This window comes from Tachypleus tridentatus, chromosome 4, assembly GCF_004210375.1.
Source record: "Tachypleus tridentatus isolate NWPU-2018 chromosome 4, ASM421037v1, whole genome shotgun sequence".
NCBI classification, from domain to species: Eukaryota; Metazoa; Arthropoda; class Merostomata; order Xiphosura; family Limulidae; genus Tachypleus; species Tachypleus tridentatus.
Genome location: NC_134828.1, coordinates 31,325,956 through 31,344,133, shown reverse-complemented (window position 1 = coordinate 31,344,133; position 18,178 = coordinate 31,325,956). Strand labels below are relative to the sequence as shown.

The window sequence follows — 18,178 nt, the reverse complement described above, 5'->3', positions numbered from 1 at the left end:
AGTCTTTGTGGTTATGATATATCTCATGGGGAGATTGCACTGTTTGCAGAAATAATTAGTCTGCTTTCTTTTCCATCCAGCTGTATATCTATCGCTGCAAATGGTACAATCAGGTTTGTGTTTTTTGTCCTCATATTGTCCAATACTATGTCTTTCCACCAAGCGGTGACCTTTATCAGTACTTGGTCTCCATTTTCGTTTGGCTTTGCTGATATATCCCTCCAGCAAATTTTGAATAATCTGATCTCTGAATAGTCTTGGAGATACCAGGTTTTCACCGTTGCTCTTGCAGTCTGCACAATATATTATATATCCGTTAACAAGAACTAGCCTTGGTCAGTCAGTTTATGCAATAAATTATATGACCCGAGCTATACCATGTGATTACCTAAAGTGGAGGCAGATTCCAGGCCACGAATGTCTTCATTATCACTCTTGTCCATTAGGTGTAAGCTTTCATTATCATCTGGTTCAAACTCTTTGTCACTCTCTTCATCGTTACAAATAATACTGATTACTTTTTAGTGGTATAGGAAGGTGTCTTCCAAAACAATGAACAGTATGATCAACACAGACTTGAAAACAAAGAAATCATGTGACCTCCAATTTAAATACCTGCTGGGAATCCCAAGTAAACAATGAATACACGTTGCTCTAGCCTCAAGTGGGTCTACAGGCCTGTGTGATTATGATAATTAGACACAACGGTATGTTGTTTACACCTTGTTGATGAAAATCGTCTGCCGAGCTGAGCCTTCAAGTTAATTGCGGTTGCCAACTGTGCCAAAAGGGTTAATAAAATTTAAAATGTTTCCTTGTACACATGTTACTACCTTAATAATGTCAATAAGATATTGAAAATATATATACTTTCTTAAATATTAAAATTACAATTAACACATAACAGACAACACAGGTCCTTTTGATTTATTGAAACTGCCCAATCCATTAAAAGAAAAAAAAGATCAAAGCTCAACTCGGTAACGTAAATATTTAATGAGCTTTTAACTCCCTTAAACTTATTCCAACTGTCACATCTGAAGGTTAACCTTCCTGTTAGAAAATAAAAATTCTGAGTTTGATTCAACTGATTACTATTAGGGTCCCTTAAGTAATTTGCTTATAAATAATTACCACCCAATACTTTTGGTCAGGTCTTTACACTGGGTGTTGTAACAGAAAAGAACGTACAATTAGTACACAACCTAATATGTAGACCTCTGCCAGTAGTGCCTAGTGAATAATGTAAAAGCAAGCTGTTAATTGCAGGATCAATAACATAACAGGTGCTCATCAAGAAATTAGTTATCCCCTTAAACATGTGCAAATACTGATTTACCCATCAGATAGTGACAGCATGCGATAACATTTATGTCTGTTTGGGTGAAAAATAATACAAGCCACATTATTATTCACAAAATTAAGAAAACTGAAATATTATGAATGATGATAATTATAAGGAAATCATGAATATATTCCTGCAGAATGTGCAAAAAATTACATGTTTACAAGGTTAAAGCTGTTGATGACATAAAATCTTAGGTCTAGTTAGCTATGATAATGAAGTTACAATTATTAATAAAAGAGTTATCTTAGATACATTTAGCACTTGATTGTAAGTATGTGGTTATCACAATGCAAGTTTCATTGATAATTTATATAGAATCTTCCTAACCATATAGATAGGGAAATATTAGAAATGTGTAGATATCACTAATCTAGTAACTTTATTTTTAGTATAAATTTAAGTATTCAATGAATTAATAAAATGACACAGTTGAGCCATTATGCAAAATCCATGTCACACACTTTGTGACAGCATTTTGTAAGTTTCAGTTTTATAAATTTAATTTTCTAAAAACAACACAACTAAGCTTTCACTTAAGTTGTTATTCAATCACTGTTATGGTTAGATGCTAGGGTATCCAAAAGCTTTTGATGTATGTCTGAACACAATTCCATGAAAATTATTTAACATACTGACATGTGGTTTGTTGCAAGTATAATGCTTGGTTTGAATGTATCTCCGAATGACTGGTATGGGAACTAACACTTTTATGAATAAAGCTGAGAACAATGTTTCAACCTTCCTAGATCACCTTCATGTAAACAAAGAATGATTAGTTTTCTTTACAGTACCAAACGTGTCATGAGCATGTTATTCCTGCATGACAGTGCTCTTTCAATGGACCCTTAGCATCTAAAAGGTACTTGATGAAACATTCCCTGGTTGGTGGATTAGGTGTGATGTTTTAATGAGCTAATCTTAAACTTTTTTTTTTCAAATAGGACTTGATCGAGCATATAGTTTATGCTACCAAGATTGTATCTTGATAGGAGAGCAGGTGTGGTAATTTTGTATGTAACTTTTAATGCAAATACTGAGGTTTACTCGAACTATGGTGATTATATGTTGTAAGAAATCTTTAAACACTCTTCTTGCACACAAAAAAAAAGAGCGAGTCTCGATATTAAACAATTAATCATGTATGATTTGTCAAAAGTATTCTCAAAATTTTGTACACACTGTATTAAATACTAATATTAGCATATTACAAATAAAAATTTTATTTCACATTTTTAGTACAACTTACAAAATTGTAGCATATGACAAGTTATTACTTGTTTACAAAAACATACAATTTTGCCACAATTTTATGGATGGATATTTACTATCCCTCAAAGACACAGACTACTGCAAGACAAATTTATAATAAACAAGACAAGTTGAAAAAAATGAATAAAAATAATATTAATAGTTTTTGATAAACACTGAAACGTTTAAAACATGCGAAGGCTCTACGATACAATAATATAATATATATTACCATAATTATTATAAAAAAATCACGGAATATCAAAAAATATATCAAAGCTTATTCTCAAGTTCAAATGTTTTTTTGCTAACCTTACCCAGTCTATCCACCATCTTTCCGCTAAAACGCCTTCTATCACGTCACGCGGAATACAGAATAATTACATCCCCTGGATACCGGCATTTAAACTTCTTGTAAATAAACATTCCAAATAATTGCTCATAAACACTTTTGTGTGTGTGTATGTTCTCGGAGCTAAAAACAAATATGTTAAATATTAACTTACATAACTTACAGCTTTTGAGATATGTAAGTGTAATAAACAAAATAAATTGCAGCATTGATTTTATACTCTTATATTTGATATTTACAAAAAAAATTCTAATTTTCTAAATTTATATGTGAAAAAATGTAATTTTTGCGATAATTTTAGTGTATTTTTGTGTTCATTAGTGAAATACATTGAACCTCTCACTTTTAACATTGGATAATCTCTGGTTTGCTAAAATCATATAAATGTAGTAATGTTTTAATATATACTAGCTGACTGCCCATCATATTACGGTAAATGCTGATTAATGTATATTATTCAAATTGAGCCTAAATAAATGTTTTATGAACAAGTTTTCTAAAAAAAATAATTATATTGTAGTAAAAATATATATACATGAAAAATATTAATTTTTTTCTAATGTTTCACAAAAACAACATTTTTGTGCTGATCAAGTCACCTCCTGTATATTGTCCTTTATTACAATTTTGGCATATATATATCTATATATACATGTTATGTTCAAACATGGTTCTTGATAAACCCTTGTAGCCCGGCATGGCTAGGTGGTTAAGATACTCGACACGTAACCCGAGGGCAGTAGGTTCGAATCTCTGTCACACTAAACATGCTCACCGTTCAGCGGTGCTAGGATTATAAGGTTACGGTCAATCCCACTATTTGCTTGTTTTTGTTTTCTGAATTTCACACAAAGCTACTCGAGGGCTATCTGTGCGAGCCGTCCCTAATTTAGCAGTGTAAGACTAGAGGGAAGGCAACTAGTCATCACCACCCACCGCCAACTCTCGGGCTACTCTTTTACCAAAGCATAGTGGGATTAACCGTCACATATTATAACGCCCACACTGCTGAAAGGCGAGCATGTTTGGTGTGACAAGAATTTTAACCCGCGATCCTTAGGTTACGAGTCGAAAGCCTTAATCACTCGGCCACACCAGGCCTGCTTAATACAGTGAAATGAATTTAGCAGAGATAAAAGTGTCTATGTCATGCATGTTATTTCAACTGTCAGTGATGTAAAGTTACGTCATAAGCGATATTTACAATGGTATACTTTTTTAAAATTTAGATGTTATCCAGATGTTGGACGACGTTATGGTCAAGTAAATTCTAGAAATACATAGAATAAATACGTTGTCCCGTGAAATAATTAAGGAAATAGGTAGAGTTATTTCACGACAGAGAGTTGAGCCAGTCAATGTATTTTCGTGAAACATTTGGATACGTGTTTGCTATTGTGTTTGTTAAATTATTTTATACAAGTAGTTTGATTGTTTTATACAAGTTAACCTCATTTGTGACGTAGACTTACAACAGCTAATTACGTTCTCCTTTAATATTTCTGTAAGCTTGAACACTTCTACATTGTCATAAGCTGTTTCAACTCTCTGTCGTGAAATAACTCTACCTATTTCTTGATTATCTATCAAATCACTTTTCAATTAGATATCTTATCGATACTTCACGGTCATTCGTATTTATAATCTATACACGTTCTATGTATTTCTAGAATTTACGTTTGTTAATTATTTTATACAAGTAGTTTGATTGTTTTATACAAGTAAACCTCATTTGTAACGTAGACTTACAATAGCTTATGACAATGTACAAGTGTTCAAGCTTGCAGGAATATGAAAGGATAACATTATTAGCTGTCATTTACATGGACTGGAGTTTGAAGTATTTTCACTGGGTAATTAGTAAAAACCCACCAATGAAGGAGTAACGTTACAATAATAATTATAATCCGCTTTAAAGTTTGATAGACTCATGCAAACAACACATGATATATTTTTATCTATTTCTCATACTTTTTAAAATTTAAAATGACCAAAAACACACCTAAATCATGCAAATATTTTCTACCTGTTTTAGTGATATAGAAGTTTAACAGTATTTTTCCATTGGTTCGGTTCTTGGCTGTAACAATGTCAACACGTGTTCGAGTAATTAGTTAAGATTACCTTGTTATAGTTGCTTCATTTTTGTTCTTTACGTTAGATAATGTCTTTTCTACCTGTGAGGACAATAACAGCATTTGGGTTAAAAGGATTGGCACTGTAATATTCTTCGTTTACTGTCTGTAACAGTCAACCAAAGCTTCAAAGGAACAAAAGTTACAAGACTGTTATCAACTTGATAAAGAAAGCAAGTTTACCAACTGGATTCAGGCTTGTTTTCTTTAGCTACCTTCCTGCTACGATATAATCAACTGAAGTATCATTTTCATGAACAACATGTTTATTTCTACAGAGATTAACCCTGAGCGAGAGAAAGCTGTGAAGTTAAATAAAACCTAATAGAAACAAGTGTCATTCTGTCTATATAGGTATGCACACTGTGTTTCCATTTATATTGTTGTGTTAAACATTTTATTATTTTACTGAAAACTGCTTATACTCGTCATTTTGAATTGAAAGTTACTCGATCCAGCTAACTATCACGAAACGTTTCCCTTATTTCTTGATTGAATATGCATTATTTGCTGCTTTACTTGTCAGGAAGTTGGTTTTTACCTGAAAACACCACAGTAATTAATTTAATACTGACCCACCAGTGGCATGTCTGCAGACTTGTAGTGCTAGAAACAATGTTCAATACTCGTAGTAAGCAGAGAAGATAGTCCTTTGTGCAGTTTTGCGCTTAGTAACAAACAAACTCAATACTGTGCTGAAGCGAAAATACTATATATGCAAAAACGGCTCGTTTGGGTTGAGAAAATATTTCACGTAGAAGAGCGAACAACGTTTCGACCTTCTACGTAAAATATTTTCTCAACCCAAACGAGCCGTTTTTGCATATATATTTCTCTACAAGTGGGTTTTCTCGACATCACTGAAGCGAAAATACTGTTATTGTTTTAAGTTGGATTAATATTGGCTCGAGGGCACATGAAGTTCAGATTAAATAAGTTATAAAAATAAGCCTAGAATAGCTAAATATTAATCTCAAGAACATACTAAAGTCGTGGAGTGTCGAAAGATAAGAATATACTATAAATATGTGAATAATTTGATATGAATTTCGCGCGAAACTACACGAGGGCTAACTGCACTAGTTGTCTGTAATTTAACAGTGAAATAGTGGATAGGGGAGAGGCAGCTAGTCATCACCACCCGCCGGATAGTGTGCTTGATCATAATATTATAACGCCCCCACAGTTGAAATGGCGAGCATGTTTGGTGTGACGGGAATTCAAACATGTGACCATTAGATTATGAGTCGAATACCTTAACCACCTGGCCATGCCAGGCTCTCAGAAAAGTAGTTGGTTCAATGTTAATTAGCGCGTATGTTGATTTGTATGAATAGTTTTGAAATTCTACAAGTAAGTTTAATTGTTGGTCATTCATAGTACTATTGGAAATGTATATCCGTTTGAGAATCATTTATAAACTTAAATCTACAAACTACAAATGGTGAAAATGTGAATACAACTTGTAGAAACATTATGAATGAAATACACTAATTTATTTTAAGTTTACTTGCCTTTAAATCATTTTCACCAATTATCAAAAAAAAAGAAAAGACCAACATTGGAGAAATATTTTTTCCGAATTTTTACTGTACCATTTGAATTTAGTTACATACAAGATTTCGCTTGTTAAGTTTTACATTTTAAATACCACAACATAAAGTCAGGTCTTCCGCTAGTACAGCGGTATGTCTCCGCATTTACGACGCTAAAATCAGGTGTTCGATTCCCCTCAGTGGGCTGAGCAGATAGCACGATTTGGCTTTGCTATAAAAAAAAAATAAATAAATATAAAGTTACAGTGCACTTGTGTGTATTAGAACCCCAAATTGATTTTTAACGTCTTCGTAGCTATATTTTAATGTATTATAATTTAAATAATGTCTGACAGAGAAATTGGCCTGGCATGGCCAAGCGCGTAAGGCGTGCGACTCGTAATCCGAGGGTCGCGGGTTCACGCCCGCGTCGCGCTAAACATGCTCGTCCTCCCAGCCGTGGGGTGTATAATGTTACGGTCAATCCCACTATTCGTTGGTAAAAAAGTAGCCCAAGAGTTGGCGGTGGGTGGTGATGACTAGCTGCCTTCCCTCTAGTCTTACACTGCTAAATTAGGGACGGCTAGCACAGATAGCCCTCGAGTAGCTTTGTGCGAAATTCCAAAACAAACAAACAAACAAATGTACGTTTGACTTGTTTTGAACATATATTATTTTAAAATAAATGGATTGAGTGCTGTTCATTTATTGTCCAAATTTATCGCCAATACAACACAGACACCTACTATAGAAGAATTCCAGCCTAATTATATATAAAACTCTCACATAAGAACAGGTTAATTCTCTTAAATCTTTTAAAAAGACAGATAATACGTTATCTTACTAAAACTTATTCGCTTATGACAGGAATCAACAGTATAAAGGCTTCTAATTTACGTATGCTATATTCTGAAAACAGTAGGATGAGAGAACACAATTTTAAGACAGTGTAATTTCTATTATAATAGTGTTATTTTTAACAGGTTGATTGGCTTGTGTAATTAGTTTCTATTACCTGCAATAGTGGAGATAATTGATGATTCCTAAAAAGTAAAATATTTGTTTAAATTGTTACTTTTCTTAAAGATGGGCATGAAAGGGCAGCCCTTAAAAACTGAAATACTCCTTTGTTGTTCAAATATTTCGGTGTTATTGATGTTACATATAACTTTTGTTTAGCAAATGATTTTGGTTCCCTCTGAAACATAAACTCCATGAAAAATGACAGAGGAAGATGTAATAATTAAACTGCTAGAACAATGAAAAGGAAGGATAAGATCTTTTACCTTAAATCAGAGCACAGAAGCTGAGGGGGAGTTAATCCTCTCCAGATTAAAAAAAAAAAACATTTGTCTTTCTCTCTCTAAGAAACGTGTAAAAACATTAAAAGTATGTAAAAGTTAATAATTTGACAATGTTTCACATTAGGTCTCAATAAATATTTTCAGATCTAGAAGCTAACCCAAAAACTCAGGAGGCAGGTGTACCTAATTTCACTACTGTTTGTACTGGGAAATAGAAGGTTATACTCCTGTCTCCATTCCTGCATGATTCTCGATTATCTACAGTCACCCACCTATGTTTTCTCAAACTAATTGTGCCATTACAATTCTGAACAAAATTTACATATTTTGGAGAATCTGTTACTCAAACATTAATTTTGGTTTTGAAAAGTTCAGGTGTTGCATGATATCTGGGGTTTTTACATGCAGCAACTGGCATGCGTTCAAATTGTAAGTTGGCCAGTTTGAGCCTATCTTTTTTGTATTTTTAGCTGTTAAGACAGGAATACAAAATATTTATAACTTGGTTAATTTTATTTGATTAGTGATTAAAAACACAACACATAAAAACGTATATTAAGATTTCTTAAATGTTTCAATCAACTTCAACTGTCATCTTGTTCTGTGCTACAGGGTGGGTGTCATTTAATCACAGATAAGTGCATGTTCAAATTGTGTTGGGGTGTCGTCCAGTTACACATTGTTCTCTCCTCTACAGATAACTGGTATCTTTGGTCTGTTTTAACAAAGGTTTTTCTGTTATAATTCCTATGCATATATTTGTGCTAAATGTTTTACTTATTTTTTTACTGGCATTGATAGGGTGCAAATGCACTTCTGTATCTATAAAAGAAAAAATAAAGAAATTTCGAAGCTACTTAGACCTATGTTAGTGATTAAATTCAGCTAAAATGGAGACAGACAATCAGAGGAGGAAATATTATAGGAGGATACGTGGAATTGAACTCATATAACTCACAGAATTTGGAGAAATAAAGCATGACTGACTGACACTTGACTTTTACAATTATTGTGAATGTTTCCCCCAGTGGTACAGCAGTATGTCTGAAAACTAAAAAACTGGGATTCGATACCCATGATGGGCAGAGTACAAACAGCCCATTGTGTAGCTTTGTTCTTAATTTTAAAAAAGGATGCTGTGAATTTATAATTTTCCATGACATGATACTGTGATTAAATAATAGCAAGAATATTAAAACAAATAACTTAAATATATTCAAAAATATTATTTAGATTAAGTAATGAGCTAACTAGTGAGATACACTAATGCCTGGATTAGACACAGTTTGTTTTTCACTTTTCTCAGACTAGCATGGATAATCGAAGCACCACTGTATATTTATTTACTCTCACAGAAAAGAGTGCAAGCTAATGATTACAAGATATCAACAACCACATGACAGTATTGCCTAAACTAACTGTCTTTGGTCCTATATGAGTCTAAACACACGTATTAATTGGTTGAATTGAAAAGAAAGAAGAAAAACAAAATGGCGTGATATTAATAGCATGTTGTACAACCATAGCACTTCATTCCTGAATCTTTCAGTAAAATCCTCGCAACAAAGTTTGATTTAGGTCTAAAACAACGTGAAAATAGTTCTGGACTTCCAAGAATCCAAACCCATTCTGGAATCATGTTTTATTTATCACAGCCAAGTGCACAAATAAAATGGATTGTTTGTTTTTAAATTTCGCACAAAGCTACTCGAGGGCTATCTGTGCTAGCCGTCCCTAATTAGCAGTGTAAGACTAGAGGGAAGGCAGCTAGTCATCACCACCCACCGCCAACTCTTGAGCTACTCTTTTACCAACGAATAGTGGGATTGACCATCACATTATAATGCCCCCACGGCTGAAAGGGCGAACATTTTTGGCGTGATGGGGATGCGAACCAGCGACCCTCAGATTACGAGTTGCACGCCTTAACACACTTGGCTATGCTGGGCCAATAAAATGAAAGAAAATAACAGGTGCCACAGTGAAATATTTATTTACCATGGTAAACTAATACCTGGGATTTGGCAAGGCCTGTTTTACACAAATGTTTATTAATTTCTTTGTTTTTTTAATTGTGTTCAAAGCTACATGAGGGCTATCTGCACAAGCCATTCCTAATTTAGCAGTGTACAACTAGAGGATGGGCAGCTAGTCATCACCATCCACTGCCAACTCTTGGGCTACTATTTTACCAATAAACAGTGGGACTGACTGTCACAATTAATCCCCCATGTCTGAAAGGGCAAGCATGTTTGTTGAAACAGGGATTTGAAGCCACAGCCCTCAGGTTACAAGTCAAGTGCTCCAACCACCTGGTCATGCTGGGCCTTTTACACAAATGAAACTCATATGTGCATTTCAGCCCTCAAATTCAAGTTCTGTTCCAATGAAAATTTATAATGTTATACAGAAAATGTCAAAAGTTTATCAAGTATTCCCAATTACAGTTCTACAATTGGATTTTACTGTACTAAGTATTATTTTGGAATCACTTTCACTCTGCATTTATTTCTGTCCACTACTGATATTCAACATATAATGAATAAAACTTGAGAGAAAAGAATAAAAATCCTGTAACCTGAGCACTTTTGAAAAGTGGACTTTTCTTTCTCAGGAACAAATTGGGAATCTATTGATCTATATAAATTCATTTACTGTTGACTACAAAATTTCTGCTGTTTCAATATATTAGTTCTTGCTGCTGTTACATATCAGAATAAATTTGTCCCAAAGTGAAGATTCCCAATTTACTCCTGAAGAAGAAAGGTCCACCTTTTGAAAGTGCTCGGGTTATAGGGATTTTATTCATTTCCATCAAAACTTCTTGAATCTACATGTTTTCCTAACATCACAAATAAATAAAAACTTAACGTAGTTGAAAATTCCATTTTGAAAGAATCTGAACATAAAAAATGACACTAAATATTTATTTTAAGCAAGGCTACTTTGTATATGTACAAATACACATGTCCAAGCTATCAAGTTCTACATTACTCTAAGAAATATCTGTATTTTTTAAACATTTATCATTCATAGGATGACATAATTCACTCATATAATAGTCTACAAATTCATATTACATAAACGTCTAATTAATGTAACATAAAAAGTGATAAAAATTAACTTGAAAGTTAAACATTGTTTTAAAAACATCAAAAAGTTTAAAACACCCATCTCGTATAAAACATTCTAAAATTAATAATAAAAATATAATTATCTTAATATATATACACATATAATAACACATTTATTGTTTAGCAATAAGTGTTACATATGCCTAAATTTTCATTCTAAACAATTGCTTATGTATAATCTCACAAACAAAAACCAAAGTCTCAAATCACTGAGCTCTGTTTCATTGCTAATGTCATTATCAAACTTTCAACTAGTCCTGGGTGCATGCAGGTTAGTTTCCACAAAGATAAAATTGACACAAATCCTTTATAACAACCAACCTCTTAAACTGTCACTTATAAGTATTTTTTTTAACGCATTTCATCTGAATTAAATTCAACTGAGGAAAGTTTATCTATCATTCACATAACCAATCAACCAATGCATATAACTTTCTATATATACACTAGTTGGTTAGTTTATAAAATCGTTGCTCACTTTATATATTTTTAAATAATCAATGCTTAAAGGTTACCAAAGATTTATCTGAATTCAAATTTATATATATATGTACACATCATATTAAATCAATTGTGAACATTACATGTACATCTATACAAGATCCTCATTTATTGTAAGCTGTTGACAGCACATAATAGATTTAATATCTACTGGAAAGACAAAACCTGAAACAAGTAGTATAATATATCTAGTGTCTTACTGCAAATTGATCAACACTTCACATTTGTTTCTCTTTCAGAGTCACGTACTCAGAAACGTTTGTTGTTTTTCTTATTCGCGTCTCTCAAAGGCTGAAGTTTTTATTTTAAAAAAAGCAGACAATAATGTCTGTTTGGTAAATTGCTTAGTTCAGAATAATATACAGAAAGCATTATTAAATTTAATGTTTATTTCATATTTCTGAATAGCCATAACTTTGTTTGCTTCAGTTACGTACTGAAGAAGTTATTGTTGTTGCTGTCACATTTCACACTTCTACTTAACTCTCCTGGTCTCTGTTTCAAAATTACACACAGGTTTCTTATTTACCACATTTTCTACATCTGTCATAAAATTCTCATTAGGCTTGACAGAAGACGATGCTTTACTTATTATTCCAGAGCTCACTGTTACATCACTTTCTTCTTCTTCTTTTTTCTACAGAATCGAAGTTGTTGTGTACAAAATACCTTACCTAAGTAAAAGAGAATAACTGACAGGTTAGTAAAAATAATTCAGTAAGGTGATGGAGGTAAAGTAAAGCTGCCAAAACTCTTTATTTAACAAATTAAACTACCTTGGTAAGATATATATAAAACATCCTTACTACAGCACTAAATGGATTCAAAGATAAAAGACAAAGTGTAGGTAAGACAACCTGTAATCATCACTTAGATGTGTTGAAAAAAAAAACTATACTGCTGTGGCCACTTCCACAGGTAACTAGAAGTGTTTGTAATAAAGCAAATCAAATAAATGTTATATAAAAATTTATTTTAAACATGGACAGCAGAGAAATAACAGATAAGTAAACACTAGTAAATCAGACACAAGTTTCTATATTTATAATACAACACAATGTTACCAAACTAGCTGGACTTCTAATTCCTTTTTGACTGTTCTTCAATGGCTGGCTAATGGGGTGAGAAACAGCAAGCCACTGTGCAGAGAATAACCTAATTTTACAGTCAGACTGAAGTTGTAGTGCATCAACTCACAATTCTTAGATTAAATATTTCAACTTTTGTTCAATAAACACAATCCAGGCCATTTTGTACAGGTCTTTATATTACTTACTTCGATAGGCTAACTTCTCAAGGTCCATACAGAAACGTGTACATCCTAGCTTGAAAATTATTAGTAAACATTACAGAAGACATCCAACCAACATGGATTTAATTAACTACATGCTAAAAGTAGAGGTAGGTTTAGAAAAATAAATCACACAAATGTGTCCAAATAACAACATATTCCATACCAATATTGGCTAGCTAGAATGTAAAATATGATTATATTAACATAAAATAATAACCACCTGTCTTCTCTATTTGCTAAGATATTGCTCATATACTGGATCAAACACAGTAGCTCTGCTCACTTCTTTCCATGTTTGGAAATGCTCACTTACATACACTTACCTCAGTCTATGATATGTAAATAACCAATTGAAAGCACAAAATATCCCCTTAGAGGCTTTCTCAGCTATTTTCAAGTATACCAACATCATTGTGTTTTGAAAAACAAGACTTTACAGGGGTAGGTTGAGTCCTTACTCTGCTCAAAATTTCATATTTCTTTTACACTCAAATACACCTAAGTTTCAAAGCTTGATAAATTATAATATGATTCTATGATATTGGTATAGTTATTTATGATTTTTTTGGATTTTATCAAATGTATATGTAAAACCCAAAAATTATTTCATTTCACATACTGATGTGTGATATTTTAAAAGGCTTAGCCACCTATGGCATAAAGCAAAGGAGTACAGATGTTATTGTGACTAGAAGATATAATTATTTGCTATGTGCATTTATTTACTGTTCTATGTTTTCAGAAGTTATTATTTACAAATAATAATTTACTATAACTGAAATGTGACTGTACTTTACAACATACTAGCCACTAAAGCACAGTTATGACAGATCACTTTGTAAACGTCAGTTTTATATTCTTCAATACAGTAACATGAGTGCATGTGCACCACATCATTGTAACTTCTTTCATTAGCTAGCAATGACTGATAGGTCAATATAATAAAAATAATACATATATATATATAAATTTATAATGTTATGACATTTAAGCTATTCAAACTAAATATTTGTTTTGGAGCTATAATTTGTAGTCAAACTAAAATAAAAAACAAACAAACATAATTTATATTTGTATCTCAGTTTTTTATGGTAGTTACAAAAATGGTCAAATCTGACTAGCATGGGAGATTCCAAGATTAAATAGTGAAAATAACAAATAAAATATAATGTTTTTGTCTTAAAGGTGTTTGATAATTACTTGAAGGTTATAAAGTTTTCATCTGTGAAATTTGAATATTTTCTGATGCATAAAAGTATTTGAAATCTTAAAATGAAAATTATTTTGTATGTTGGATAGTTCCCATTCCAGAAGAAAAAATATGAGAAAAACTTTAATAAAAATTTTTTATACTTAATTCAAAAACCTGATATTTTGCACACAAAAGCCTTGTAATGTTTACAAATAACCTGCAGAATTTTGTAAAGATATGCATACATTATCCAAAATTACTCTCATAGATATTTTCATGAGCTGAATGGATTCCATCCGACCCATAATGAAATAAATAATGTGTTTTATGTATGTTTTCAAAGTTTGGAAAGCTATTACAAAACCTTAAAAGTCTTTTGTCAAAAAAAAAAAATCAAAATTTTTTAATTAAGTATTTTTGATAAAGATTTCTGTGTAAAAATATGGAGTTAAAGTGTCATCTACTCTAAATACAATATGGTTATCAAATTAATATTAAAAATACTTCTTTTCTCTGAAAATCAAATTTCAATTGTGTAACCTCTAAAACTTCATACATAAATGTGTTTTTTTCCAAAACCTTTATATTTTATGTTATTTTCTATACTTTATACAGACTTGGTTGATTTGACCAAACTTGTAACCACCATGAAAAAAATCCAAAATAAATCTAAAATACCATTTTCTTGACTGACATCAAGTTGTAACAGTAAACTATAATTATTTATCTTAATTACCTTAAGTCTTATGACAGTTTACATTTCCTTATTCTTAATTTTATATTATTACCATTTGAGCTATGTCTAACTAATATTCCCATCATATAAACTGTTAATCACTCAGAAAATATGTAGCTCACACTACCTTACTGGGTTATTTAATGTACAAGCTGCTTGTGAACATACCTTAGGAAACATTTATTATGATTATTTAATTACCTTATACAATCTGGACTTATAAATTCCTAATTTTAATATTTTATAATGACAAATAAAGAATGTACATAAAAAACAAGAAATATGCAGCTTTTATTTTTGGTTTCTTACTTATTTTGCTGTCAGTTGTTAATGAAATTTAAACCTGAATTTTTACACTAATGGTACTAGTACATTAAATAACTTCTGTTCACTTAAATAATAAACCTATCAAGACAACAAAATTAAACAATGCCCTGTAACTATCATAATTGAAATGGCTTTCTAATTATTATATAAGAGCCTTAAAATAATCCCCAAAACTTCTTGACCTGAACACCTTGAATGAAACTTTGAAACTATATATGAAGTACACAATACTCTGTAGTGAAAACAATGTTTATAATACATAAGTTGATAATATTAAAAATCTGCCTTTCTATTCATTATAAATAATGTAGTATAAAAAATCAAAGAAAAAGTTAACATTTTTCTGAATTAAAAATGCATTTCCAACAATAATTACCTCAACTCACACTGGTTGCTGTTACTTGACCTCTAAGGTTGCTTCTTTTGGCCACCTAAGCACTGGTCTGATTTTTTCTTGATTGCTCCAGGTTTTACAGTGGAAGTAAGTATTATTGGAAACACATTTTCAAGTTAGGAATATTGATTTCATATTGATAAAGTTGAGAGGCTGTTAAAGGTATTATCTGTTCAGAGCAAGTCTCATGATGGTCTTCTGATGAACTCTGAGGCTGCAGTTAAAGTGATCCTTGAAATTCTGGAGAGAATGTAGATTTGTTTTCCTTTTGCCTTCTTTTAGTCTGTTGGCTTTTCAGTCTCCCTGTGGGACAATGGTGAGTTTGTGGACTTGGGGTTCAAGGTATGATTCTCCCTGTTGGGCACGGTGGATGGCTCAACATTGCTTTGCTCTAACAAAACAAATTTACCAGACAAAATGTTCTTCCAATCGATAATAATCATTTCAGTCTCTAAATGGCATATATAAAAAACAAAAAGGCCACTTTGGGATAAACTGCCTTTGACTTGTTTTTTTCTGTAGTTTCTTCAAAAGTGTGATGTTTTGCACCTTTCTCTGGTTGCTCTTGAGTGTGCAGCTTAAGGCTGAAAGGTCTGGAAGTTAATTTATTGATTTCTCCTACACTACAGTTCCAGATTTTTACCTTCAGACTAACATGGACTTTCTTTTTTATCACTTCCATTCCATTGCACTGTGCACACATATCCTGAGTCCACTTTAAGAAGCAACCAAAACAGTCTCCATTTTTAGGGCTCAGACATGTATTCTTGCTCAAATTCAATATGCCATCAGTCTGGGTGTTTTTTTATTTTTCACCTCATCTCTCAATTTACATAGCTGACTTCCATTCGGCTCAACTCTATAGAATAAAATGCCTAACTCTTACCTCTCCCACTGTACAGATTGTTATTTCTCTCTTGGAATGTGGGCATCGTTCCTATTATTTATGCCTTTGGAATGAAAACACAGGAGATCGTTTTAATGGTCTTTATGTGACCATGAGATCATAAACATTGATTCAATGGGTTCCCCAGTTACTCTAGTCAGGATCATTCTTTGATCTCATGAGACTGTTAAGCTGTGTTACTACTAGGACATGGGTTCCTCTGCTACCACCACCTCCAGAGATTCATCTCTTCACAATGCCTTGCTTCAAGGATGGGATGCATATACCAAGTCAGGAATTCCAGGGTTTATGGAAAGACAAAAGGGCTTTCCTACACAGTGTTTTAGTCTTTCTTGCTCCTCAGTAAGCAATGCCTCATGATCTGGTCTTATTAAGGGTAAATATGTTAGGTTTCACTCTGACAATTCCATGGTCATGTTTTGTGTTTTTCAACATGGACACACATGGTATGGGACTCCTTTTTTTAAATTTTGCACCTCCTTTCTTGGGACCATTCCTATCTTATCACTTTACTAGCTTGCCATATTTCATGGGTGATACCTGTGGTAGAGAGTCAATTGTTTCTTTCCAAACAGACTCTCCCAACAGAATAGATGCTGAATCACAAGGTTCTATTAGACTGACTCTTATTTTGCAACTCTGATTGTTGAGTTGGCCTCTTATTGGATTACCCAACTTGTGGAAATTTGGTCTCCAGTACCTCATATTTGAGCTTTGACAGTGGATTCATTCCATTAAGATGAGATGGGATTACAAATTTATGCCTTATCTTCACTCTATATGTTACCCAAAGTGCTATATATAATTTGTTCCAACATATTGTTGGATCCTGTTGATTGCACCAGATTGTCTGCCACACAGTTTTTGCTTCTGTAACACTTACCAGAGTGTCTACTCAGTCTACTTGTGTGGAGGAAGCCATTATCTGATCTGGCACATCCAGCTATCTAGAAGCTCAGGTTTCAGACATATAAGATTTGCAGTCTTTACAGGGCATCATGTTTTTTTTTACTAAAGTAGATATACAAGTCAGTGGAAATTACTTGCATATTGACAATGGTGTATCGAGAGGAGGTTGAACTCATTTTGATCAGAAGTGCCACCATAACTTATTTTTTGTTTTTGCTTTTTGGTAGATGTTTTTACATCTTCCACAATCATCTTGTTTAAGGCAGTCTCATCAAATACAAATCAGTTTGGTTCTCTTCAGATTTCTCGAGTCTCTTTAGGTTTTTTTTTTTTTCCAAATGACAATTCTCTTTACCTGACGGGTATATTCAGGCTATGTTACATACTCTTTCTCAAAACTTGTTTGTGAACAGACTCTTATATGACATGTATCCCCTTTACCTGAATGTTTATTTTTTATGGCTGCTCACCTACAGACATTCTTGCCAAAGAGACTGTCAGAAAAGGAAGGAGATAGAACCTTTTCACTGATTCATCTGATCACTGTTTATGTGTCTAATCAGATATTAGTTATGATCATGTTTAGTAAGGATCTTGAAGGTTTTATTGCCTGCACTAATGCCTTTAGAGATACTAAACAATGATTTTTTTTTTTATTCTGGATTCTCTTTGAAGGTGAGAAATCTTCTACAAATCACATCTGATCAGAGTTGTCACATTTCTATACCTTTAACAACCCTTTTGAATTGCTTGCTGGAGGGCATTATGGAAACTGTTATGTGGACTTCTTTTAATACTTTTATATCACTTGATCTGGTAATCTCTTCATCTAAGGGTTTTTTCCAACCCATAGTAGTGATCT

At 32.6% G+C, this 18,178-nt stretch overlaps 2 protein-coding genes across 8 annotated transcripts in view; both read right to left on the bottom strand.

Moving 5' to 3' along the window:
• Positions 1–3,050, bottom strand: part of LOC143248798 (pleckstrin homology domain-containing family F member 2-like) — a 32,176-nt gene extending 29,126 nt beyond the window's left edge. The window contains exon 1 of one of the 6 annotated variants that reach the window (XM_076497539.1): positions 2,914–3,050. In XM_076497539.1, the coding sequence (XP_076353654.1) occupies positions 2,914–2,929 (16 nt within the window). In that variant the 5' untranslated portion in view covers positions 2,930–3,050. Of the gene's footprint in view, positions 1–388; positions 476–615; positions 775–2,908 lie in introns of those variants that run through there. The other 5 variants (XM_076497542.1, XM_076497540.1, XM_076497541.1 and 2 more) reach the window with 5 other exon arrangements.
• Positions 3,051–10,832: 7,782 nt separating this feature from the next.
• LOC143248796 (phospholipid phosphatase 2-like) overlaps positions 10,833–18,178 on the bottom strand; it is a 48,324-nt gene continuing 40,978 nt past the window's right edge. For both annotated transcript variants that reach the window (XM_076497533.1, XM_076497535.1), the window contains one exon: positions 10,833–12,231. In XM_076497533.1, coding sequence (XP_076353648.1) covers positions 12,172–12,231 — 60 coding nt within the window. In that variant the 3' untranslated portion in view covers positions 10,833–12,171. The remainder of the gene's footprint in view (positions 12,232–18,178) is intronic.